At 31.5% G+C, this 27,823-nt stretch overlaps 3 protein-coding genes across 3 annotated transcripts; all 3 read left to right on the top strand.

Moving 5' to 3' along the window:
* Window positions 1–3,744: 3,744 nt before the first annotated feature.
* On the top strand, window positions 3,745–5,571 carry LOC122582089 (polygalacturonase-like). Its single transcript, XM_043754442.1, has 4 exons — window positions 3,745–4,179; window positions 4,509–4,798; window positions 4,895–5,120; window positions 5,353–5,571. The coding sequence occupies exons 1-4, from the start codon at window positions 3,745–3,747 to the stop codon at window positions 5,569–5,571; spliced, it is 1,170 nt and encodes a 389-aa protein (XP_043610377.1).
* A 1,090-nt stretch (window positions 5,572–6,661) lies between these two features.
* Window positions 6,662–8,528, top strand: LOC122583463 (polygalacturonase-like). Its single transcript, XM_043755864.1, has 4 exons — window positions 6,662–7,099; window positions 7,235–7,524; window positions 7,701–7,926; window positions 8,310–8,528. The coding sequence occupies exons 1-4, from the start codon at window positions 6,662–6,664 to the stop codon at window positions 8,526–8,528; spliced, it is 1,173 nt and encodes a 390-aa protein (XP_043611799.1).
* A 4,653-nt stretch (window positions 8,529–13,181) lies between these two features.
* LOC122583462 (polygalacturonase-like) lies at window positions 13,182–14,681 on the top strand. The gene is made up of 3 exons (XM_043755863.1): window positions 13,182–13,613; window positions 13,839–14,156; window positions 14,220–14,681. The coding sequence occupies exons 1-3, from the start codon at window positions 13,182–13,184 to the stop codon at window positions 14,679–14,681; spliced, it is 1,212 nt and encodes a 403-aa protein (XP_043611798.1).
* Window positions 14,682–27,823: the final 13,142 nt, after the last annotated feature.

Below are 27,823 nucleotides of genomic sequence, written 5' to 3'. Positions count from 1 at the left end.
CATATTATTATTATTATTATTATTATTATTATTATTATTATTATTATTATTATTATTATTATTATTATTATTATTATTATTATTATTAGGGTAAATTACAAAAATCATACCTGAGGTTTGTTCGAAACTGCACTGGTCATACCTACAATTTAAAAATTACGCGAGACATACCCAACGTTGTTAAAAACTTACACTGACCATACCTATCGCTGACGGTCGTCTATTTGGCCGTTAAATCAAGTCACGTGCCGTGCATGTGAGGTATCAAAATCGTAATTTCTAGTATACTTTAGGTATCATTTGTGTAATTTACCTTAATAAAAAATTATTAAGAATTTTAGAGTTTTATTTATACTTCAATTATTGAGTTGGGTATGTATATGAAAAAGAGAAAAAAAAGAAAATAATTTAATTATGAAAAAAAAGTTTTTTCTAATGAAAAATGTATCGAGAAAAATAATTGATACAAGAATGCATTTATTATTATATATATCATTATTATTTTGTTATATGTGTATAGTGAATATAAACAGGATGATAACCATAAAAACCACTATAGTTTTACTTTTATATTATTATTATTATTATTTTTTATGATTTATTATTATTATTTTTTTATAGAAACCTATATATAAAAAGATACAAAACAAAATATTTTTTTGAAAGCAATATAACTTTTTCATATGGTTTTTGTCATCCCTTGAGATTAGAGGGGTAAACCAAAGTTGAAACTCGTTACAGTTTTAAAATATTTCTCAAATTAGCAATATGTAGCATTTTGGGTTTGGAGTTCCAGAGAAAAACATATTTTTTGTTTTGTATATCCATCTTCGATGCATATTGTTCAAAATGATGCATCTAATAAAAAACGTGATTTTTTCGATTTTGACGGATCAATGTGTTGTTAAACACTTAAATAATGATAAATAGTTATGCACTATGTTACTTTTATGGACTTTAAATGCATCAAAATGATGTATTTAAGTGTTCTCAACATTCTTATTTTAAGAGTGTTCTTGCCGGAGTGTTACCCTATATATATGAAATTTAATATAGAATATCTACCCACTTTAATAATTGAAATATAAATATAATAATCTTAATAATTTTTTATCATAGTGAATTACACAGATGATACCTGAAGTATACGCGAAATTACGATTTTGATACCTCACATGCAAGGCACGTGACTTGACTTAACGGTCAAATAGACGACCGTCAGCGATAGGTATGGTAAGTGGAAGTTTTTGAAAACGATAGGTATGTCTTGCGTAATTTTTAAATTGTATGTATGATCAGTGTAGTTTCGAACAAACCTCAGGTATGATTTTTGTAATTTACCCTTATTATTATTATTATTATTTAGAACGACAGAACTTTTATTAAATAAACATCCATCTAACAAGATGATAGAGTTCAAAAAATGCAAATAAATATTAAGAAGACAACACACTAAAAATCTTAAGGGGAATGCCTATTATACATAATCAACATTGACAACAAAATAAATTATAAAAGATAAAAAGAAAAAATTAACAATAACATAACCATTCTATATCAAATAATGAACAAACATGAACAGAATACAAAAAAATAAAATAATAAAGTGATATAAAACAACCGTAAGTTTTTTTTTTTTTTTTTTGGAGAAGATATATGACCATGGTTATACTTTTTTATAATATAACCAGGGGTGACAGTTTTTATCGGAAAAAAAAAAGTAGAAGATTAAATGAATGAGAATAACTAATAAAAATTGAGGTTGTATATATAATAACTTATTGGAAGAGCTTTAAGGATAATATGTATTTCTAAAGTTTAAAACGATTTGTTTTGAAGGAAAAGATTTACGATAGAGTTTTAAATATAATTATCCATTATCAATTTAATAAGGCAAAAAAATAAAGAAAAAAAAAACTTTAGAGAAAAGGAGAGATTGGCTAGAGTAATTAGTTGAGAAATTTAGCCCAAAAAAAGCTATTAATAATGTTAATTGTATAGCCAACTTCTCCTTTTAATTATATCATAGATTTGGTTATATCATAGATTTAACTTAGGACAATGAACAAGAGGTAACAAGGCACGGATTTGCCGAAAGTTCACTCCAAATTTGATTGTCTAAAAGACTAAAACACAAGATTTATACAATAGTAGGGTAAATAGATCAATCGAAGGTTGGAAGAATAAAAGTTAACTTTAGAAAAGTACGAACACATCTATAAATTGTTACGCTGACCAAAATTTTTATAATTAAAAAAAAGTTAAAAAAATTTGAATTGCAAGGCACCGTTGGGTACGACTCATCCATCGATTCGTCCGTGTGTCTCGTTCTTCCACACGGACATATCCCTTGGATTCATATATAACAAAGCGATCTCACATCTATCCATTTGGAAACGCGTACTGTTGTTCAAAGCTTAGTTGCATTCGAACAATATGCAACTAAATGACTCGATGTCTCCTCAAAGGTAGACACAGAGTCATGGGGGTATCAATATCGATCTCTTTCATACGAATTCACTCGACTAAGTAACAAGTCAGATGATACACGTCAAAGGTGAATGTTACCTTCGTGCGACCAAAGGGTACGTTCCATCTTATAGCCACAAAATCTCATAATACTTTCTTGAAGTACTTATGATAATATATCTTTCATAACAAGTCAAGTGCTGTTTAATGCTCATTATGCCCGCCAATCACATCAGAGTATCAGACAGAAAATGGCTCGTTATGCCCCAATTACATTAGACTTATAACGTCAATGGGTCAAAAATATGAAGCATAACGCCATAACTGGGTTGGGTCACAGCAAAAAGTGGCCAGCCATAGGCCAATTGGAGCCATTCAATTATAAACACATACAAAGTTTGCTCCATATATCACCAATGTGGGACAAACTCCTTTCCCAATATATTAAACTTGTACCAAACAAGCAAGTTTGAGATTCGAAATCTCATTCACCGATGACCCGTTTTGGACACATTAGTTCATTGAAGCAGTGGCGGAGCTATGTGGTGGCCATGACAACCCCACAGTTAATATAAAAGTCTATTTTTATAGTACTATTATGATGCGTTTATCTACTTTAAAGGTAATTGGCAACACCAGACTCGTATAATTTGATTTTGTAGCTGAATTTTACGCTTGTTAATATTATAAAAACTGTTCGGCAACCCCAGGCTGAAAATCCTCGCTCTGCTGCTAGATTGAAGAGCCCTCATCACAGGCTACAACTAAACCCACTAATATATTCATTCATAATCATAGATGATAAAAGAAAAATATACTTGCTCCAAATTTCTAACATCAAGCATCTTGTTTCACATTAAGTAATTTTCATAATGTCATTCATAATGGGCTAACCACCTTTTATACATCCAGTTAATAAGAGAAGATGCTTATCATATTGATAAATCAACAAGGACCTAGTAGGTTATCAAGTATACAAAAAAGAATATAATAGGGAACATATATAAGTGATAAGGTAACATGGCAAGGGTTCATTATTCAAAACCATGTTCACTTATTCCGTACAATCCTTAATATCTTTAACTTCAAATGCATGTGTTATTGGTCTTCCTATGCATTCTTTTCGGATGCTTCATTAATTAAACAATTGATTTTTGCATGCTACTGAATTTCAGTGTCTTCAATCACACTTCAAATGCATAATTTCATTCATATGTATATATATATACATACATCCACACCTCACTATATTCATACTTTTCTTGTCAATTAGCAATGGACAAATACCTTCTAATAGCTGCTTGCATTTGCTTTATATTCTCATTTTTACAATCTTCATGTAATGCAGCTTCTTACAATGTGGTTAGGTTTGGTGCTAGAGCTGATGGTCGAACCGACTCAAGCCAGGCCTTCACAAGAGCTTGGAGAGCGGCCTGCGCATCATGGAGTTCGTCCACGGTTTACATCCCTAAGGGCACCTTCATGACTAGGCCCGTCGTGTTTAGTGGACCATGCAGGAATAGGATCTTGTTTCAAAACAATGGCAAACTTGTTGCACCACCAAATTATCAGGATATGGGGTACTCCGGGTTCTGGATACTATTCACTAAGGTTAATAGGTTAACCGTTCGTGGAGGAACCATTGATGCCAGAGGTTCCAGATTCTGGGCTTGTAGACGATCTGGCAGTCGTTGCCCACCTGGAGTAAGAGTGAGTATATATATGTACATAACATTATCATTTTTTACAATAATTAGTTCTTGATTACATCCCGATTCTAGTTATTTGTTTTATATCATAGCTTGTCACTGATTTATTGATACGTCAATATGGTAATAGAAGGAGCAGCCCATAAGCTTATATACTTATATACATGCTTCCAATGTTGGATATGGATTTTTTACCCAATAAATTTGTAATGATTGGATTTGTGAACCTTTATATCCACATTTCTTACAAGGGATCTAATGATCTATAAACTTAGAAATAGTGATACACCTTTTTGGCATGTCACTAATAATGTGTTATGTGGCTTGCAGTCAATAACATTCATGTGGTCAAACAATGTGTTGGTTAGCGGGCTAAAGTCTTTGTACAGCCAACTCATCCATGTTGCCGTGAGCCGATGCAACAACATTATTTTCCAACATATGAACATTATAGCCCCAAGCCGCAGCCCAAATACAGATGGTTTCATTATTCAATCATCTACTGGTGTTACCATTAGGAACAGTCTAATCAAGACTGGAGACGATTGCATTGCAATTGGTCCTGGTTCTAAGAATGTATGGATCGAGAAAATAGCTTGTGGCCCTGGTCACGGTATTAGGTAAATTAAACTTCTTGATTATTATTCGATGCAAATTTTATTCTAATTTTTTCCCAAGTCAATGAATGTACCTTGTCCGCTATCCTTAATTTGCAGCATAGGTAGCCTGGGGAATAGTTTTAATGAAGCTGGCGTTCAAAATGTAACAGTATCGAATGTTGTATTTACCAAAACACAAAATGGGGTGCGAATTAAATCATGGGCTCGGGATAGCAAGAGCTATGCAACAAATGTGGAGTTCAGGAACATTATAATGATTGCTGTCGACAATCCAATTATCATAGATCAGATTTATTGCCCAAGTAACCGATGCCCACGTGAGGTGAGCCAATTGTTAATTTATCAAGCAATCTTGCATACACTTCATAGGTGACAAAATGGGCAGGTCAGACATTAGTAAAGTGTATGACTTTTGAGTGATACATTAATTTTTAGACGACCCGATTAGATGAAACATAGCCTAATCCATTTATGGTAAAATCATTAGAATGCCGCCTTTTATATAATCTATATGTATATTTACGCTATTCATTTTAATGAGCAACTTAATGCAGACGTCTGGAGTCGAAGTGAGCAATGTAAGATATAGCAACATAAGAGGGACATCAACAACACCTGAAGCTGTGAAGTTCCAATGCAGTGTGAGCAATCCTTGCAGAGGTATTCGGATGCGTCATATCAGACTAACAACGCCAAATCGAGTAACCACTTCAACCTGTGAAAATGTGCATGGTTCGGCTTCAGGCATATTAGTTCCCAGAAGCTGTTTCTGATAAGCATTTCTTTATGTCATCTCAAACAATTGCGATGACTTTTCTTCTTTCTTTTTTCTTGTTGCTTTCTGTTTATTGTTCAACCCTTTGGCTGAACATAGAAATTAGATACAATAATACTATAATAGTAGTAGTAATTTGGGCTATTGTCATCAATGACATATGCTTTTTGTCTACAGAAATGATGCAATTATTACTTTATTAGACAATATTGTTTAATACGAGTAGCATTTTGAGAATTCAAAACAGAACCTAATCACATAAGTTTCTCTTCTGTATGTTTCTTCTTCTCTTTTTAGAACTTTTTTTTTTTTTATTTTAATATTTTATTTTTTTTATTTAGTAGCACATGATTTTGTAAACATTTATTATAACTTTTTTTTAAAGATATCTGTAGCACATATATACCAATTGCGTACAAATTGTTTAAACCGTTATCATAGTATGTTGTTTTAGCGTAACTCATGTTATATATGTGAATGTCAACGGTACTTAATCTTGCAATGAACAGGGTAGCATGTACGTATCAAATTGGGTCACATTTTAGATTTTTAGTTAATTTTTTGTAGCATAGTTCATATTGTATATAGTTATATATCATCATGACTAATGAATTGAATTCTAATTAACAAAATAAGTGAATATTAATATCTCTTGATTAGATGCATATTAGATGGTTTTTACTATGAATGAGTCAAACAACAACCTAATTAGTTGCTATATTGTTAATGAAAGTGAGAAACAAGCGTACATTATAATGGAGATCAAACATTTAGCTCTCACATGACATGGTTTCAAAATTCAAAACCATGTTCATACCGTACTATACTTAAATCTATACATATGCATGTGTTTATATATATAGTCTTTCTCTGAACAAATTTAATTCTTAGATGCATTCTTTTCGGGATGCTTCAATATAATATTTCAAATTTACATGAATCCCAATAACTCTTACATTTTGATATTCAAAAAACAGCATCTCATTTTCCCACTTAAATTCTCAGTGACATTTCAATATATATATGCACAACACCACATTTCACAAACTCATAAAACACATTTGTAATTTGTTAGTTGTTACTATACAATGAATAAGCAACTTCTAAAAGCTGCTTTGATCATTTGCATTATTTTATCAATCATGATATGTTGTAGTAATGCAGCTTCATACAATGTAGTTAGTTACGGGGCTAGAGCCGATGGTCGAACTGACTCGAGCAAAGCTTTCATGAATGCATGGAAGGCTGCTTGTGCTTCGAGAAGTTCGACCATGGTTTATATCCCTAGGGGGACTTACATGACTAAACCGGTCGTGTTTAGTGGACCATGTAGAAGCAGGATCTTGTTTCAAATAGATGGTACCATTGTTGCACCACCTAATTATCAAGACATGGGTAACACCGGGTTTTGGATATTGTTTTCTAAGGTCTCGAGGTTAACCATTCATGGCGGAACCATTGATGCTAGAGGTTCTAAGTTTTGGGCTTGTCGACAGACCGGTAGTAATTGTCCGGCTGGAGTAAGGGTACGTGAGTCCTATTTGATACTTTTTATGTTTATTCTATACTCTTTCAGTATGTCCCGTTTTAAATGTCTTAGTTTGACTTTTAAAGTTTTTTTCTTTTAGCTTTGACTGTAAAGTGTGTATACTTGCTTGCAGTCTTTATCGATCTTGTGGTCGAACGATGTTGTAATTACGGGACTCAAGTCATTGTACAGCGAATTAATTCACATCACCGTGAGCGATAGCAATCATATACATTTAGAACATATGAACATTATTGCTCCTAGTCGTAGCCCGAATACAGATGGTATCATTATTCAGTCATCTTCTGGTGTTACCATCAAGAACAGTATGATCAGGACTGGGGATGATTGCATTGCGGTCGGGCCTGGCTCCAAAAATATATGGATTGAAAAAATTGCTTGTGGCCCAGGCCATGGTATAAGGTAATTAATCTTCAGAAACAGAATTTGAATGCACTGACTGTTTTTTTTTAAGAATTAAGACAAATATTTACCACGTATATATTAACACATTTGTCGCCAGTGAGACTTGAACCCAAAACCTATTGGTTGTCGATATGGTATATGATTTTTTTTTTTTTTAACTTATGGATTTGCAGCATAGGAAGCTTGGGGAATAGTTTAAATGAAGCGGGAGTGCAAAACGTGACAGTGACAAACACGGTGTTCAAGAAAACACAAAATGGGGTACGGATCAAATCTTGGGCACGGGATAGCAAGAGCTATGCAACAAATGTGGAATTCAGGAACCTTATTATGCAGGCAGTTGACAACCCGATCATCATTGATCAGACTTACTGCCCAGATAATCGATGTCCACATCAGGTGAGCTAAACTTTGTCATTCATTTTGGCATACAGATTACTATTTATTAATTTAGAGCTGGCAAATCTGACTAAATTACTTGAAATTAGACCGATTCAGGTTGCTTCTTACCACTAAACATTCCACCCATTGAGTCTTTAAGATATAGCTAAAAGGAAAATAGACCAAATGGGTCGGCCGGGTTGAAGGGGTTAATAATTAGTCAACCTGGCCCTATATTGTTTTGTTGCAAATAAAGAAGTTACAGAGTTTTTTTTTTTTTTTTTTAACAATATCATATCTATTTTGCTCAGTAAAGACTTACCAGCTTGATCAATTATCTGACCCGCCCATTTTGCCACTTCTAACCATTATAAATTAATTAACGCTTAAAAAAAATGTAGACATCTGGAGTCGAAGTAAGCAATGTGAAATACAGCAACATAAAAGGAACATCAACTACAGTTGAAGCCGTGAAGTTTCAATGCAGCGTGAGCAATCCGTGCAGAGGGATTCAGATGCGTAACATCAGACTAACCACACCAAATAGAGCAACCACTTCAATATGTGAAAATGTGCATGGTTCCAACTCGGGCTCAGTCGTCCCACGAAGCTGTTTCTGAACAATTCCATTTGTTACTGCCAAAGACCTGTAATGAGTTTTGTCCTCCTTTCCTATTGTTATTCAATACTTTGGTTGAATATTGAAATCGGATTCTATACAGATAAGTAGTAATATGAATTTTGGCAAGTGTCATCAATGACATATGCTTGTTTCGGAAATTTTGGATGAACCTAATATATATCAATGACATTTGTAGTGCACCTACGTTTTTCAAGTAATTTCGTAAACCCAATATACCCAGCATTGCTAGATACTCATACAAATATACAATTACAGCTAGAGTTAGGCTATGTTTGGCAAGAACTTTTCAAGAGCTTTTGGGGAGCTTTAGCTTTTAATTTTGAACAAAAAGCTCCTCTTGTGTTAAAAGCTTTGTTTGGATGCAACTAGCTTTAGCTTTTATTTGAAAGGAAAAGCTCCAAAATGAAACGCTTCTTGAAGTAGCGTTTCAGGAGCTTTAGCTTTTCGATGAAGCTTTTTGTCATTAAAAGTACACAAATTCATTTTAGGGATAATGACATACGAATGTAGCCACCTATGACCAAATTGTTATGTAATGTAGTGACATATTCAGGTGGCTATGTAATGTATGCACCTATGTTTTCTTGGCTATACTATGTAAGGTTCTTTTTATTTGGGTCAATCAATGTAAGAACCTATGTATTTTTTGGCTATACTATGTAAAGTCCGTACATATTTTACATAGTATAGCCAAGAAAACATAAGTGCATACATTACATAGCCATATGAATAGGTCACTACATTACATAACCATTTGGTCATAGGTGGTTACATTTGTATGACATAAACCCTTTATTTTAAAGCTGCAGCTACAGCTACCATACCAAACAATTTTAAAAAGTAAAAGCTCTAGCTAACAGCTTTGCTTAAAAGCTACAGCTTACAGCTCCAACTAAAAGCTACAACTACAAGCTACAGCTACTTTTGCCAAACATACCCTTAGTATATTACTGTAATATATTTGTTTTGTTTTAGATTAAAGAATTTAAACTGGGTGAAAAATGAAGTTGACAAGGATATATGGGGGTCAATGAGCAAAGCAAAAACATGTGTTATTAGGCAAATCCCCTGTTTTCTGCAACCTTTGCACTTGCAAAACCCCTAACTTCAATGCTGTTTTATGATACAGTTACGCTCACAAATAGTTATTGATTATACACACATTTTTAAACATTTTGTTTAAGCCAATGAAACGATGTTTTACCAGAAAGAAAATTGAAAACGCATTCTTTAAGCAACAGCCTAAATCAAAGCTCACAAGTTGGAAGTATGCCTAATAGTTTTTACGTGACTTTTAATTAATCCCTTGTACTTAATCGTTATAAATTGTACCAGCCAATTTTATAAGGTGCATTGCACGTTGACAAATAAAATGGATGCATATATAGTTGTTCATCATTACATTTGTAAATGCACATATATGAACAAAGTTGTGATATATTGAAGTTTATGATTCATGATATTAAAAAAATATATGTATGAAATGAAATGGGTTACTATATTCGCACAAACTCATCTTGTTTTATATGGAACATATATGTAAGTGTCACAAAAGTCGCGCGCAATATAAGTGAATTTAATATTAATTCAACAGGAAATTGAGAGTTATATCAGATGTGGCTCACACCTTTTATATATGTTATGTATCATGTTAGCTGATTGAAGTGTTCTAAGGTTGCCCATTTCATTTCTGGTACTTTAATTCTTCCTTTTTTCTAGAAAAAAGATTAATCACTTATACAACTACGTATAATCTATATACAAATAAAAATTCGTCTACCATAAAACTTTAACCTACAAATTTATAGTTAATGGATCAACAAAAGTCCCAAATCCAATCCCGGTATCAGGATTGATAGCGAGCATTGTATGTATCTCGATCCATAAAAGTACGATATCATAATTGGGAAAATGATCTGTACTGCAGACTTTGCCTAAGCTTAAGTACTGCCACTTTAAAAAAAATTATAAATTAAACATTTGAATTTCATAAAGATACATACCCCTGAATTTTACATAATCCCCTTCTACTTTACCGATAGATATGGCATGTTTTATCTAACTTTTCTCATGTCATAATTATATGCCACAACTATACACAAGTACAATAAGTTTGGAACATCACATAGGGTATGTTTGGCACAAAAGCTTCGAACTGGGGCTGTGGTTAGGGGCTTGGAGCTGGAGCTTAGAAATGAGGCTAGGGGCTGGGGCTTCTATTTCAACCCTTCTTACACAAGCTTTTATTTTAAAGACTTTTCGGGGCTTTTAGAAGCTTTTTGGGGCTGTAGATTTTGAATTCGAATGCGTTTCCAAACAGGGCTAATGAGCTTTTATTTAAAAGCTCAGGGCTTTTAAACTCCTAAAAGCCCTTAAAAGCCCCTTGCCAAACAGCCCCATAAACTATATTATTTGTAAATTCCATCAAAAAGTGGTTTGAAGACATTAGACGATTTAAGAAACGTCGAACAGACGAAAATCAGGACCCATAAGTCCAGGGCAAGGCATCATGTCTTGTCTGCGTTTGCTTTGTTTATGGCATATTGGCATTTCTTTGCTTGTATGTTTCTTTTTTTGACGTTTGATATGATATATATAATATTAATAAAATAATAATAAAATGAGAATTAGCACATGAAATATGATTATTATATCAATAAACAAATCCTTCATGTTTGACTTATTTACAAGTCGCTAATAATTTATCTACAAACCAACCATAGTTCATAATTTTATTTTTATTTTTAGATCTATAAAGTTTCAATCAGAATTTAAAATGTGAGATCTACTACTAAATTAAAATTTGAAATTTTAACCGAGTGCATAGGAATATAGGATCCATAGTCGCACATCATAACAATATCTGTAACAACATTACCAAGATGTGGCAATATTGTGATGCGGATCCAAGCCTAGAGGTACGGGTCATATTGTTTATGTAGGCCCAATCTATATTAGGGAGTCTTTAAACATTTTCATTCACAATCCAACCCAATAACAATACTATTTATTAAATAATTAATCTTTTTTTCTAACATTTATTTAACCCAACTAAACTTAACTTTTATACTCCCATTAGCACCTAACGAAACTATCTTTTAACAAGTAATAAATATTACAATTAGTATTTCCATTAAGTAAATTTTAGTAAAAAACTAAAAATGCTATTTTATATTGTATATAAATTTAATAATAAATTATATATATTACATTTAACTTAGATTATAAATTTAAAGTATAAAAATTAAAGAAAATGCATATACAAAATGTGAGTGGAACATGGAACCCCTGAATTTGATGTACAGTAGTTTTAAAACAAGTTTTGAGTAACTTTCATGTTTTATGAGATATATATATATATATGTAAATAACTCAATTTTTTAGATATGAGAGTTTACTTTTAGGCAAAACTTCTAATTAGTTAATTAAGTTTTAGAATAATTATTAAATTAATCTATTAATATATTATTTTTACGATATGTATAAAGAAAAAGCTTGTTATCTTTTTTTCCTTCGTTCTTTATTTCTTCCATGACCATAATGCATGATAAATTGTAAAAGTAAACGCATTTTACGTGTTCAAAAACGTATGAAATCTTTGATATTTGACTTTTTTTTAAAAATAATTTGAAGTTTAATATTATTCACATTATATATGTTACAACTTACAACAAAACCAATCGTTCCAATTGATCAAACTACCCTTCCTTCTATTCTTATACCGTAAAAAACTCAATATTTTAATGTCATGAACGATCTTCTCAATGTTGAATATTAAGTCCTTCCATTGTTGAACGCTTTCTCATTACGGGGTTTCCAAATACACCAACAAACAACTAACACTACATGTATCTTTGGAAACCTTTCTACTTCTCTTGCATAAAAGATGTTCGAATTCACATGACATAGTATTAATTTAGTGTAGTATGTACGTATGCAAATTAACACATACAAAATGTATCTTTGTTTTACACCGCGTGTTCAAGCTAGCAACGATGTTGACTTGCATTAATAACTAATTAAAAAGGTCAATGATCTACAAATTAAGGCGCAAAACTTATAAATTGAACAATATGTCGATCTTCAATTAAAAATTGGAAAAAAGAAAAGAAAAAAAGAAGCATGATTAATCATGCATTTTATGTTAAACATGTATCTGTTTTGAAGTTTAATTAATAGGTACAAAACAAATTAGCACATTCTTCACTACAAGTCTACAAGTATATATACGGTACGTACATTGCAAAAGATTAATTTGGTTTCAATTAGATGGAAGAAAAGGGAATATGGATGAAACCAGCTGAAAGCGCGCTTGTATATATACTACGGAGTACTTTCTTTTTATTTAAAAAGTGTATAGAGATATATATAAAGTTGTATAGAGATATATATACGTATAGTATGATATATAGGATGATGGCAAATAATATGGATAAACTCCAAATTTAAAGAATGATGCCCACTTACGTTTTCTAGTATCTCTATATATATCACAATTACGAATTCTGTTGCATGTTTTCATTTTTTTAATCCCAAATATTGTTATTCATAAATTAATTTATTCAAACAAGTAGACCACAAAATCATATATATACTTGTTTTCTAGATGGAAATTAGGGTTTTTTATAGCATGATAATCACTTGCATGATCATAACATCTGCTCTTGTTTTAGCAGCAACAGCAGCCGTTCCGAGAGTCATTAACGTCGTGAAGTTAGGAGCCATAGCCGACGGTGAAACAGACGCAACGTTGCCGTTTCATTCTGCATGGGCTTCTGCATGCTCTTCTACTAAACCGGCCACTATTTATGTCCCCGTTGGGAGGTATTTTCTTCGGTCCGGTTACTTCCATGGTGAAAAATGCAAAAACAAGGGTGTACACTTTGTTATTGATGGCACCCTTGTTGCTCCTGACTACCGAAATACGAGTACTAATAATAGCTGGATTCGGTTTGATAAGGTTATTGGTGTATCTATCTCTGGTGGAAATTTAGATGGTCGCGGTGATTCCCTTTGGGCTTGCAAACGTTCTTCGGGTCATGATTGTCCCCCTGGTGCACCTGTAAGTTACGATTTTTTATTGATAAATTTACCACAACTGTGCATTACATGTATTTATAAAAGTTTAATTGAACCGATAAACTTAGTAACTTATGTGATACCAATATCACTTTACATAACAAAAATACCGTGAATATATATTGTTAAAGAAATACTCGGTACTATTTGTTGACAAAAATTGTTGTGGTAAATATATGATCGAGACTTGAACTCACAACCTGTGCAGAATTTAGAGTTTACCAATTCAAGAAACATTGTGATCACGAAAGTCACCTCAATAAACAGCCAAAAGTTTCACATGATTATCAAAGATTGCCAATATGTTGAGCTCCAAGGGATAACCATATCTGCCCCTGGAAACAGCCCCAACACGGACGGCATCCACATTGAATTCTCTACCGGTATCACCGTTATCAACTCTCGAATTTCTACTGGGGACGATTGTGTATCCATAGGACCGGGTTCATCTAACTTATGGATTGAAAGTATTTCGTGTGGCCCTGGACATGGTGTCAGCATCGGCAGTTTAGGGTGGACCGTACAGGTGAATTAATTAACTTAAAATCTTATAATCAACTTTGTTTAAATTAATTAATTAATGTAACAGGAGGCTGGAGTGAAGAACGTGACAGTGAAGACGGCGACATTTACCTCAACCGAAAATGGAGTCAGGATCAAGACATGGGCTAGGGAAAGCAACGGGTTCGTAAAAGGAGTTGTGTTCGAAGATTTGACAATGGTAAACGTTGATCATCCAGTGATCATTGACCAGAATTACTGTCCTCACGAGGAGCGAAATTGCCCTAAACAAGTAGCTGGAGTAACGATCTCAGATGTTCGTTATGAAGACATCCGTGGAACGTCCGCGAACCATATAGGGGTGAAACTTGATTGCAGCAAGGAGCATCCATGCATTGGGATTAAAATGGATGATGTCAAATTAAGTTATAAGAATGGACCTGCTCAAATATATTGCGTCAATGCTCACGGAAACGCTAGTGATAGTGGTTCCGCCGTTGTCCATCACATCATGGCTTCACCTTCACCGTCTTGTTTCTTAGAAGATTGATAACCCAAATGTGTTGAATCAATTCAACTTTCAATTGACATGCATTAGTTAGTACGTACGTACTAGTTTATTCTCATAGATAATTTTTCACTAGCTTACATGTAGATATAGTTTTTCAAAGTTATGTTTAATTTACATTAAATTGATTAATTTGCATACTTCATTAAAAAAAAATTCCCTACCATATGTTAGGTACCTTTCTAATGAATTTATTTGACATTAAAGGACATTTTACCGTATAATGATGTAATTATACACATACTTTAGATTGTTGGGTGTTTACCATGAGCTGTCACATATGATTCAAAAGAAACACCCAAGACGCATTACTCTAGAAAATCGATACATGACTTGCAGAGCCAGATTAACCTTTTTGGTGGCTCTATAGGGCACCAATTTTGGAGGTCTTTTTTAAAGTCTCTAATAAAAATTAAGCCTCCACGCTTGGAACCGACAAAAATAAATTAAAAAACATGTAAATAGAGTTAGAATTCATAGTTAAAACCATTGTTAATATCCAAATCAGTAATTCAACTAATTTAGTGGTTCTGAATCAGACGTTCCATCTTAATTTCTTGCTTGATAAAGTTTTTATTGGTGTGATTTTATTTTATTTTTTGAGTGATCATGATCATTTAAACATAGGAGTATAGGACTGACTTAATCAATAAGCCAAGCCTTTTTTATTTAAGCCCAGCTCGTTTTATTAATTTATCTTTTAAGCCCAACCATTAATAGAAATGAAAAAAGTAATTAAGCCCAAAGTTTGAGGCCTTTTGGTTTCGGAGTCTTAAGTTGTTGCCTAACCTAACAAGCTTATTGGGCTCTGACCTATGATAAAACGCAAAATAACGTCTCTAACCAGTTGACGTAGCTTTGATTTTTCACACACACACACACACATATATATATACACACACTAGGTTTTTTACCCGCACGATATGCGGATGTTTAATTGATTTTTCAAAATTTTTAATACTGACAAAAGATTATATACTCAACTGAACATATTCATCAGAGACCTAATAGTGTTGCTTTCCTACCTGGATCATGAGGATTAGTTTGAGCAAGGTTGACAGTATCTTGTGTCTGCGTATTTGCTCCTAGCATCGTATTGGATAAGAAATAAGTGTTAAATCATGTCTTTTTTAAAACAAATCACTACCCATAAAAGAAACGAATTAACCTACATATTGCGCATCAACAAACCAAACATCCATTAAAAGCTCAAAGTCGATCATGATTAAAGATATATCCGAAAGAGTTAAAAACCAATTCATATGAAGATAGTAACTTAGTTTTCATAATAAAGAGGCATTATACTTATTAAAAGTTTAAATAAAATTTAGACAGCAATCAAAATATTACATTAAATTATCATCATGGAAAGAACTCACATTGTTGTGGACCGATTAGAAATCATTGTGTTGGACGGATTTCTCAAAAAGAACGAAAAGAAATCAAATGAAATCGCTAAACTTGAGATATTTGATATATATTTTATGTTTAGATTTATTCAGATCAGAATAATATATATACCAGTCAAGATTTATAATATTTGTTACTATCCTTAGCATTTTGCCTACAAATTTTGAATCTGATCATCTAAATGTATTATTATTTCTATACGGAATATGAAGTATAATAATAAACAATTGGATGCAATGTTTTCATTTCTAGTATACGGGTTTTTTCTTAATATACGGGATTTGGTTTTTTAATTTTGTATATATAGAGTTTTGTAATGAGAGATGAGACGTGATATCAAAATAATTATTTACTTGTCATTGGGTGTTGTACGTAGCAGTTTTACAGTAATTCAAAATTGTCATGACAAACATAATATGTAATAATCACGAATAAATGGAGCGAAAAATAAATCACGTATAACATACAATTAATTAACATAAATAATAAAGAGATAAGCTTGATTACCTTTAACCGTTGTGGATTGAATTGCGTTAAATCTATATTATATTTCAACCAACGTCATTCGGATACTTGTCTTTTAATTTATCAAGAGCTAAGAAAAACAAAATAAGCCTTTGAATTTTTTTTCTTCTTGTTCGACAACTTTGAACAAAGAAAAGTTGTTTTCTTTATTTTTTTGACTTCCATGATATACAAAAGAAAAGAATGGTTTTGGTGGAGTTCGACAACCTCTTCACAATGGAGACATAAAAATAATTAATAATTTATTAGTTAAGAAAAAGATATTACCTATTTAGTTAAATGATTTGAATGTAATTATTATAAATAAGTTTTTTGTATTTTTTATACCTTTGTTTCTAAAATTTGGCATATAATAAAATAAATATTGTAAAAAAATATATGGAGATGTCATGTAAAGTAAAATCTTATGTGACAACTTTTTAGTATAGGTTTGATTTTGAAGATGTATTTAAAAAGCTTGGATTACTACTCTTTTAATAATTATATAGATATATATATATATACTAGCTTATAAACCCATGTGATACCCGGGTATATTAAAGATATAAAGGTTATGACATACAAAAAGATAAACATAAAAAACAACACTACTTACATATTTAAAAAAAAGTAACAATAAAAATTAAGAACCATACGACTGTAAACACGCTATAATTGGATTTTATTTTTTTTTCTAAAAGTGACCAACGGTCGGACGAAAATGTATTTATGTAAAACAAAAATGTAAAAGTGTTGACCAGATTGATGGTAATTCTACATATTATTTCGTTTATTATATATGTCTAACGTTTTCAATGAACTTATACAAATAAATAATAATAGCGAAACATAGTTATGATTACAAAAATAAATTGGATATAATTTATACCATATGTTTTTTGAGATCATACCTAAATTGTAAGAAATGGTAATGATCATTACCATTTAAGTGTGTAAAAATTACCCACGAAAAAAATGATTTATACATTTATAAGCGTGTACAAATCTAATATTGTACACACTTATTAGTGTGTAAACATTTTTCTTCACACTTTTAATTATGAAACTTGTAACTTTTTTCGCACTTTTTAATGTAAACTATTTGTACACATTTCTAAGTGCGAAAAACTTAACAAAACTTTACACATTTTTAGTGAGTGCGTAGAAACAGTGCTTAAAAACGACAAATTTGTTGTAGTGTGAGTAAGTTAAAAAGAAATTGATAATAGAATTAGTGAGACGCATTTGATAAGACATGACATATGGTTGGATAAAAAAATTGTTATTTTATATTACACTTGGTTAGGATTTAGAAAACTTCATAGTAAAAGGATTAAAAATAAAAAGTTAGAAGATGATGTCATAAAACAAATAAATTAAAAGAAATAACTATTTAAAAAAATTCTAAAGATGCCATGTAAGATTTTTTTTGAAAATAATTATGTCGATCAAAATTTTGTTTTATTTATATAATATATATATAAAAAAGTGAGGATATCCAACTTGGGTGAAAAACCCTAACATACTAATTTTTTAATATTTTGAATGAATATTTGGGCCCCCATGTTTTTTACTTTTTTAAAAAAGGTATGTGAGAGGTTTTTCACCCAACTTAGGGGCCTAACAGCCTCATATTATATATATATATATAACCCTTATTTTGAGAACCTATTTTTTTATAAGAACCGTAAGAGCTCCTAAATTTTATATTGGATCACATGTTTTTTTGTTCATTCACATGTGAAACGTTATAAAAATATATGTTGCAGAAGAAAATTTTTTTCAAAACCTTATATATAGTCATTTGTCACATGTGAACAGAAAATGTGAACAAATTCATTCACAAGTTCATAAAAGGCTACTTTGAAGGTTTCTTCAATAACATACATTTTTATATCATTTCACATGTGAATGAACAACAAAAACATGTGAACATATATATAATTTAATAGTTCTTATGGTTCTTAAAAAAAATGATTCTCAAAATAAGGAAACTATATATATATATAAAAGAAAATGATTAATCCTCCTAAAAATTCTCTTAAAACTTTCAAATCATGACATATATATTCTACTAACTCTCTTTACTAATTCAATTCTTGATTTTGTCACATGTCATGATCTTATAATTAAAATAATTTTTAAGAGATTTAGTTAGAAACGTTAATCAATTCCATGCATTAATATACAACATATGCATGGAATATTATCACAATATATAAATAGAGATTTTCTATATTGTGCCCACTAGGCACACGAGATACACAATTAATACTCTCGGTGTTTTATTAATCATCAAAATTAACTATCATTGTATCCGCACGATGCGACGACAGTCGTGGTGGTGACGAACTGTTGGTGGTGGTGGGTGTAAGTGATTGATTTAATGTAATTGATGTAATGAGATATTTTAGAAAATAAACGATTGATGATGTAAATTAATTTATCAATGAAAAAATGGTAATTTTGCATCTAACACTTTTATAAAATAGAAAGTAATTATTATAAGATAGTGTAGATAATATAATTATATTATTTAATCCCAATCATACCCTTTATATATGTGATGTGAATTTTTACTCAATTCTTACATACAATATAAAATAATATTATGATTCTAAAGATTACAACTAAAATAAAATTTATCTTAAACAATCGAATATGATATTAATCTTAACGAGCAAATATATATTTGCAAGTCAAGTAATTCAATGTTACAGTACGCATGAATTTTTTAAAAGAATTTCTTACAATTTTCCCTCTAAAATTTCCACTTATTTTCTCATTTACCAACATGCTTATTTACAGTGTCGTCTTTAAAAATGTAAAATAATTTTGAGACCCCACTCGCGTATACGAAAATAGGCTCATAAAATAAGCTTAAGCGTTTTAACAAAATTTTACAAAATTTACTCGATTTTCAATACGAAAAGGAATGATTGTCAACAAAAATGGAGAAAAAAAAACGAGGATAAGGGTATGGGTTGGTATTAATGCAAGACTTTTATTAGCATAAAGTTGAGACAAACAAATGAAATAGTGATATAACATCTATATGTGATATATTATTCAAGTAAATCTATAAAATGATTATGTTGTTGTATGTTGTATGTAAAAATTGAGTTATTACTTCACCTGGGTTGGTATTAATATTATCTCATTAATAGTATGATATTTGTAAGTAGAAAACGGAAGGTATTTTTTTTTTAAAAACATTCGGTCGGTATGCGACATCAGAGAAACTTCACCGTATAATAGTGAAGCATTGCACGTATCCTAGACAACGAGATGTTAACAATAGGTGGTTACAAGTATTCAGAAGAAAAATCTCATAGATTTGTTATCCCTAACGATCGAACTCAAGATCTTGAGTAAAACCTGATATACCTCTAACCAGTTGGACTAGTCATCATTGGCAAAAACAGAAGGTATTAAATGCGTATAATCTGTGCCTAGTGGGCACAATATAGAAAATCCCAAATAAATATTACTTGGAAAATGATAAATCTTACTAACCAAATAGCCTAATAATCCTCTTAAAACATTAAGAAGGTAACATGTGGTATCCACTAATTCTCTTTCCCAATCTTGCCCCCTGATTTTTTCACATATCATCATCTTATAATTAGAAGGATTATTGGGCTATTTGATTAAGAAGATTAATCATTTTCTATATTACTTTATTCATCATTTTTTTCGATAGTTAGTGCTTTACTGACATACCATTGAAAGTTTGAAACATCTTTGTTGATGGAATCTCATCACTTATTATACTCCGTATCACTGTAGTTTTTATAGAATAATTGTCGACACGCAGCCCAGTAGATAGACATTGTAAAATGAAAATAAATCCATCAAAGCAGACCTATTTGGAAGGGGATTCCTTAAGTTCCTCCAACTTGACTAGTCAAATTGAGAGGATCTTGGCCCTTGAATTTTTTTGATTGAAAATCAAGGGCTAAGATTCAATGATAATAAATGAATCTTGACCCTTAGATTCAATGATAATAAATGAATTCAATCAAGGGTCAAGATCCTCCTAACTTGACTAGTCAAGTTGGGGGAACTTGAGAAAATCCCCTTCCGACCTATTTTCTCATCACAAGCTAATCACTTAACCAAAAAGCTCAAACTCATTAAGACGGTATGTATATTTTACAAAGAACTCGATTCTCTAATTAGTTAACATGGTGTGTAAACATAATAAAGAAAACTGTTTAGTTAATTCAAGACATGTGTTAACTATATACTAGCACCGTACACCCACAATGCGGCGGTGGTCGTAGTAGCGACAATGTGGCGGTGGAAGCGACTGTTGGTGGTGGAGTCAACGTCGAGTGCTGTAAATAATTGATATAAAAGTAATTAATTTAAAGGGTTAATGGTGATATTTTAACAGATAAATGATTGATAGTGTTATATAATCTTTAATGTTAAAGGAAAAGTGTATGTAAAAATATTTTAACGGGTGCTAGGAGAAAATATTACATTGTATAGATAGGGGGGGGGGAGGTATTTCAAACATATCTCATCATGTAATTTTCAACAAGAAGGTCTTTATTTTATTTTAATAAGTAATATAGATATAAAGAGATCCGTTTCTTGTGGGGAAAAAAACAAGTTTCCTTATATATAAATCGTCTGATTAACAGTCTACTTTACATTCAAATATAAACCTTTTTTTTTAATTGTAGCACCATTTTTAAAACCATTTTTATTGTAAAACCATTAAAAAGTCACTGCTGAGTCCATTCCGTTGCTGATCAGTCCACCTGGTCGTTGAGATGAACCATCGGCTCACATTCATTAGCGACTCTTTTGATCAGTAACTGAACTAGTCACTATGTTGATCGCTTGATTGTTTGTCTAACATAAGCTTGTACATTTTATTCATAAGCCGTGGGAACATCTAGCAAGCTTTATTATCATTGTTTGTATGTTCTTAAGCTGCTTTCGAGGTAAGATATCGGATTTCCCCTGTGAGACATAATCAAAATGTGTTTTCCTATTAAATGTGAATCGGATAATTAAAACCTTGTGTCCTTATATTTATGAGCTATGTTGGAAGGGTTCAGGTGGGTTTATTTGAAAAGGAAACTTATGATGTAAAGACTAAATGGGAGGTATTTGGGTAGTTGTTTCTTACCATATATCATCATGTTTGTAGTTGATAGTGATTGCATGTATATAGCTACCCTTATGTCCAATTGATGCTTGGCTAATGTGGGAGGGGTACTAAAGAGAATTAAATTATGAAAGTATACGGGATTGTGTTTGATATGAATGTGTCGTGTGGGTTTGATAGTTGACCATCTTATTGCTTTGACTCACCTTATGTTCAATCGTGGGTATTGAACCATGACGGGAGGGTGATTGTATTTGCTTGATATGCATTGTGTACTTGGGATTTGTTATGTGCTTACCATAAATTGTATTATTATGCTATATATACATTGACATTGATCATGTAATTCCATGTCATTGAGCTTTTGTGATTGATTTGGTTGCTTGTAGTATCACTAGTAACCATAGGATCTCCACGATCACTTGTGTAAGTGATAAGAGCCCTAGAATGTGTATAGGTATCTTGTATTGTCGCTAATCTAAAGAAATAGTGATTACTTGGGAATAAATAATGTATCGTGTAATTGGCACTACCTTATCCCATAGTGTATCGTGTAATTGAAAATATGTCATTCTATAGTGTATCGTCTAAGTGACACTTTGCTATCTCATAGTGTATCGTGTAATTGACACTATGCTATTTTCCAGTGCAATGGAGATAAGATTCCATGAGGGTAGGAATCCATATGAGTTGAAATGCTAGGCACATTGATAAGATTTATGGGCTAATCCTATATGTTGTATATATGTTAATAATTTGTTGCAGGTTATATTTGTTGGAGTAACCTAATATGATAGACACATTCATCAGATTTGGGGGTTATCCTATATGTGATATATTTGTTGTGTACGTGCTAATGATTGGTTGTAGGTTATAACTATTGAGATAACCAGAGGTAAGGTGCATGTGATAAACATATATAAAATTTGTGGATTGATTCACTGCGGGGTTTGTGTACAGTTAATTTGGACGGGTTGCTTGAGTTGGGGTAACCCATGGTGAAATATATAATTGTAACCGTTTTCAATAAATGCTTTTGGGAATATATTTATATAATGTCTTTATCTTACTCAGCTTTATAAGTTGACACTTGTTTCTACTTTGTCGATTGTGTCTCGCAGAGTAGCATGGATAAAGGATCATCTGAGGAGTAGCGGGTAGACTAGAGTGCATAGTCTTGAGGAGGCCTTAGCTGCTAGATACATTTAGATATTTGATATTACCTTTCATTTCGGGTTTCATGAATTGATGTTGTGGGATTGACTAGTAACTCCATTTAAAACATTTGTCGTCAACTTGACTTGTCTGTTGGCAATGTTTACATTCATTAAGACATTTTCCGCCTTGTGTGGTCTTTAATATGAAAAACATTTGAAATCCGGAATTTTTAAAGTTTGGGTTTTACATTTACCATTAATTCAATTTTACATGTTAACATGATTTACCCACACACACAAAAAAAAAAAAAGATATAAGGTGATTAAAAATAAACTTATTTGTGTCGTGGGCAAAAAAAAGATTTAAGGCATATACTTGAGTGTTAACTACGTGATGACAAGTAATTCGTTGACTATATAATTATAATATTCACAATCAAGCACAACTAATTCGATAAAAACATGTAACAGATGAATTGTTATATCATGTGCCTTGTGAGATGATTATGATAAACAACTACATAAGTATGTGTCAGCTAATAAATACAGCGACAAACCTGCAATTATTCTGCAACAACTCGCAAAGTTCTAACACCTGAAATAGTAATTATTTATACCTATACTTAATTTTATTAGAATTCCATTTAATAATTATTTATATTATATTCATATTTTATATGTATTCTAGTTATGTAGATGAGCAACACTTACTTTATTCATTGGCAAGCCTTAAGTGTCTAACTGCATGTACGGTGGAAAGCTATACATCAATGAAAACATTTAATTGGTCCTATTATTGAGTTCAAGGAAAGGTATACCTTATATAAGGGTGAGTAAAAACCGAACCGAAAATCCAAAAATCGAAAACCGAACCAAACCGATGGTTTGGTTTTAGTTTTCTAAAAGTCGAACGGATTGGTTCGGGTTTCTGTTTCATATCCAAAAACCGACTGTCTAAACCGAACCAAACCGAAAGTTATATATACTTTAATTTCTTTTATATTAAAGAAAATATAATATAAAGCATGTGGAGCTATCTATTATAGTGCTGTAAAAACATACTACAACATACTAAGAGTATTAAAATTTTACTCGTGGTTGTATCTATATATTTTTTGACCATACTAAAGCATTTGGAAATGTCTATACGTATCAACTTGTTATGTTACTTCGATTTGTAACATCATTGTTGTACCCCAATTTTTTCAATTATGTTAAGCAGTTTTATACTCGTAATAATACCAACGTACCTTGGGGTGGGATCTTAAATAACAATCACTGCCGTTTTAAGAGTATTATATCTTTATAAGGGTTGGGTATTGTAAAATAAGTATCAAAATAAAACAAATAGGACAAGATTTTGACCCTTAGATAATAATTAAATTGATGCACGAAGATTCACAAAGCAATTGATGCACGCTGATTTTCACGATTCATGGTGATTCACAATATTTACTTATATATAATAGTAATAATACTTTATCTTTTATTCTTAATACTTAAGTATATTTATGTTTCAAAATTTTAGCTTAAAACAGAACTCTTCTCAAATGGAAACCTCTGAACAATATCCAAAGGTTTCAAGCAAGATGAATAGATGATACACATCAAACCTCAAGATACTTATTTCTTATGGTTTTGCTTTTTCATCATGATTTTGTTTGTTAGTTTTGAAAATCTGAAAAATGTTAGTTAAAAATGGATATTTTTTAGATGTTGTGGCTTTAGCAAAATAATGTATCTAGAACAATGTCCATGAGTAACCATTGTTGACTACGTTGGTCTAATTTTCCAAAAGATGGGTTGCCTTCTTATTTCAAGCCGTCATATATAGCATGTTGACCCATAACTAGTCTAGTAGGAGTAGTAGTGTAAAATCCTACTACCACCACCACCTACATACATTGACTCCTGTTTTGGTTTTTCTTTTTTGTTAATTATCATTCCAAGTTTCCACCATCCAAATAGAATATGGGATTAGTTGAGATTCTGTCACTTTCTTAACAATATTAATAATAAATAATACGAGTAATAATTAATAAAAAGGATTTGTTTTTTTATCCGTAGTTTATTGATGACTATGAATGAATGAATTTAATAACCAGCATGGTTTTGGTTGGATAAAAGTTAAGAGAGAGATTAGTAAAACGTATATGATTTCTACTATTCAAGAAAATTAAAAAAAGTATATGACTTCTAGAATATTTTGATACGGTAATAATTATTCCTCTAAATTAATCATGCATTGCATAAAAGCATTATATAAAAATTATTGGACTTTATTTTACTTTTTGGTTCAGGCATTTGCTCGTATAATCTCACCAAGGAGGGGGCCATTTTCATTGTTACTGTTCCAGCTGTTAAAATAAGGTCCGCTTGTCTAGGACTCGATCGTGGTACTAGTCCATAACGATCAAATTCGAATCGTGAACCTATTAGTGAAGCAAATTCAATGAAGCAACAACTGGTACCATAAAGAAGTGGCCATAAACTAGAGAGTCTTGACCAATTTGAAAGATCATTTAGTGTCGTTGAAATTACTGAATTTTGGGTTGTTCGATGAAACAAGGGAAACTCAATGGAATTCATAACTATCTCAATTTTTTCCTTTTTTCTTTTTATTGTCATTAGATTAGATAAGAATTTTACTATCTACTATTTCTATTTACTTTGTGATTAAGAAGAGTGGCCATTATAACAATTTATTTGTTTTCTTTTTTTTCATCTCATTCTTGAACTTTCAGTTTGTATAATTGTATCAACACTTCTGGGGCTGATATATTTTATTTTTTTATTTTAATTTTCTTATTATAGATTTATAGTCATTTTCATGAGTGTGTATTATAATCTTTTCGGTCAATCAAATGTTGAACATAATCTACAAAATCATGTTTTTTTTTCATAAAACCATATCATGCTTTTTGAAAAGCACGACTAGTTTTCTAATATCCAAAATTTTTAAATCAAAATCTTAATAGTAATTTATTATTCATCTCTATCTATATATATATATATATATATATATATATAGGGGCATGTTATTTAGAATACAACTTATTTTGAGTCCAAAAGGGTCCATATAACTTACACATGTGTAATTTAACTTACACATGTATAAGTCGAGGTGGCGGTGGTCGCCGTAGCCGGAAAATCATGGTGGTGATCGGAGATGATGGTGGTGGTGCTTACACATGTGTAAGTTGTAAAAAACTTACACATGTGTAAGTTAATTTGTGTACGTCGTGATGGCGGTGGTCGCCGTCGTCGAAAAATCATGGTGGTGGTCGGAGATGATGGTGGTGGTGGTAGGAAGTGGTTGGGATTTGAGGAGATGAAAGAAAATCAATGAATCTTTTTTAGACTCAAAATAAGGTGGACTCAAAATAACTTTTTCTTATATTATATGTGTGTGTGTGTGTAAACATATACACTCGTATTTGATTATTATAGTGAGACGGCTCTCCGGAAAAGAATACCCGATATGTATTCTACTTCCTAAGCCAAACAACACTAGTTACCACTCTTAGCTTGTGCATTCTCTCTCTTAACACGCACACACTCTTTTTATAGAGTTGGGCTGGGAACACGCAAAACCCATGTCTTTGCGTGTTTTACTTAGGCCTAGTATTTAGGTTTGAGTGATCTTCTTAACACGCAATACATGTGTGTTCCCAAGAACCCTCAAACCATTTGAGTGTTCCCACAACATGCACACATGCTTGTTTCCAAAAACACTCAAATAACACTTAGGAATATAAGTTAATATTTATCTATGAAACATAGATCTAATATTAACTTAATTACCCTTTATATGTGATGTTTACATTAATGTTAAGTATCTGCAAAATAATATTAATAAATCAATATATGTTCCCAATATGATCACACCATAATTTTAATTTCCGATATAAGTTACAAGACTTGATAACAAAATAAATATGACATCTAGGATGATTTTGTCATAGAAAGACATGCACCAACAATTATGGGTAAGATTATGAAATTCGCCTTTTCTTAAAAAAAAATAATTTATGGCTAAGATAAAAAAACGAATAAAGTAAGACTTAATGTCGTTTTTCACAAATATTGATTTTGACGGTGTATAAGAGAAGTGAACATATAGACAAATAAGTCTACATGAGATATAGATTATGCTTTCAGTATCTCAAAGAAAAAAGAATAACCTCTAGTTTAATTAGAACCTTTTCAGAAATAACCAATTAATCTAATCTAAATACTTTGGTTTAGTCAATCATTTCTTGATGTATTCGTTGTCCTAGTTGTAAATTTGTAACCTCTGTGCTAATGGTGTTTGGTGGTTGATGTCAATGGTCCCATAGCTTGTTTAAAATATCACAAAGTAAAAATTGGTAGCTCCGATTTTTGTCAGCGGATAATTTTATGCCTTGGTGTAACTTATCAACATGAGTTACGATTTTAATCTCAGATTGTATCTAGATTATTATGTAAATCACTAATAAGTTTATGTCTATAAATATTGCTAGTTATACACCGATTTCTCTAGCGCCTTTGCTTGCTCGCCGTTATCGTAGCCCAAGCTCACCCATTTAATGATTTTTGAGACAACTTTATCACAAAGTATATAATGGGTTCTGTTTGTTTTTTGGGATGATGTTTGTTGTGTGGGTCCCAAAGACAAATTAATCATATACCATTGTGGGTCCCACAGTCACATTAATGGGTGGATTATAGTATACATCTCAACCTCATGGCAGCCATCTATCCTTTGTTATTCTTTGCCAAACTCATAAAGCATAATCTTCTGGATTATGTACTAAATCCTCATAATCTTTAAACTCATTATAAAGTCTTCCACTTTTCTATTTACAAGTCTTCTTGACCTCTTTTCACTGTCCATCAAAAATCTATATGCCTTTTTGCACGTACTAATATATATCTATATATAT

This window comes from Erigeron canadensis, chromosome 9, assembly GCF_010389155.1.
Source record: "Erigeron canadensis isolate Cc75 chromosome 9, C_canadensis_v1, whole genome shotgun sequence".
Taxonomy (NCBI): Eukaryota; Viridiplantae; Streptophyta; class Magnoliopsida; order Asterales; family Asteraceae; genus Erigeron; species Erigeron canadensis.
The sequence above is the reverse complement of the archived record's forward strand: the minus strand, read 5'-3'. Positions and strand labels throughout refer to the sequence as shown.

Bases quoted from the DNA above. Each gene is read 5' to 3' on its own strand.
- LOC122582089 (XM_043754442.1), top strand. From the start codon at position 3,745: ATGGACAAATACCTTCTAATAGCTGCTTGCATTTGCTTTATATTCTCA. The intron at 4,180-4,508 runs GTGAGTATATAT...TGTGGCTTGCAG, and splicing joins GTTGCCCACCTGGAGTAAGA to TCAATAACATTCATGTGGTC. The intron at 4,799-4,894 runs GTAAATTAAACT...CTTAATTTGCAG, and splicing joins GGCCCTGGTCACGGTATTAG to CATAGGTAGCCTGGGGAATA.
- LOC122583463 (XM_043755864.1), top strand. From the start codon at position 6,662: ATGAATAAGCAACTTCTAAAAGCTGCTTTGATCATTTGCATTATTTTA. The intron at 7,100-7,234 runs GTACGTGAGTCC...ACTTGCTTGCAG, and splicing joins ATTGTCCGGCTGGAGTAAGG to TCTTTATCGATCTTGTGGTC. The intron at 7,525-7,700 runs GTAATTAATCTT...ATGGATTTGCAG, and splicing joins GGCCCAGGCCATGGTATAAG to CATAGGAAGCTTGGGGAATA.
- LOC122583462 (XM_043755863.1), top strand. From the start codon at position 13,182: ATGATAATCACTTGCATGATCATAACATCTGCTCTTGTTTTAGCAGCA. The intron at 13,614-13,838 runs GTAAGTTACGAT...CAACCTGTGCAG, and splicing joins ATTGTCCCCCTGGTGCACCT to AATTTAGAGTTTACCAATTC. The intron at 14,157-14,219 runs GTGAATTAATTA...TTAATGTAACAG, and splicing joins GTTTAGGGTGGACCGTACAG to GAGGCTGGAGTGAAGAACGT.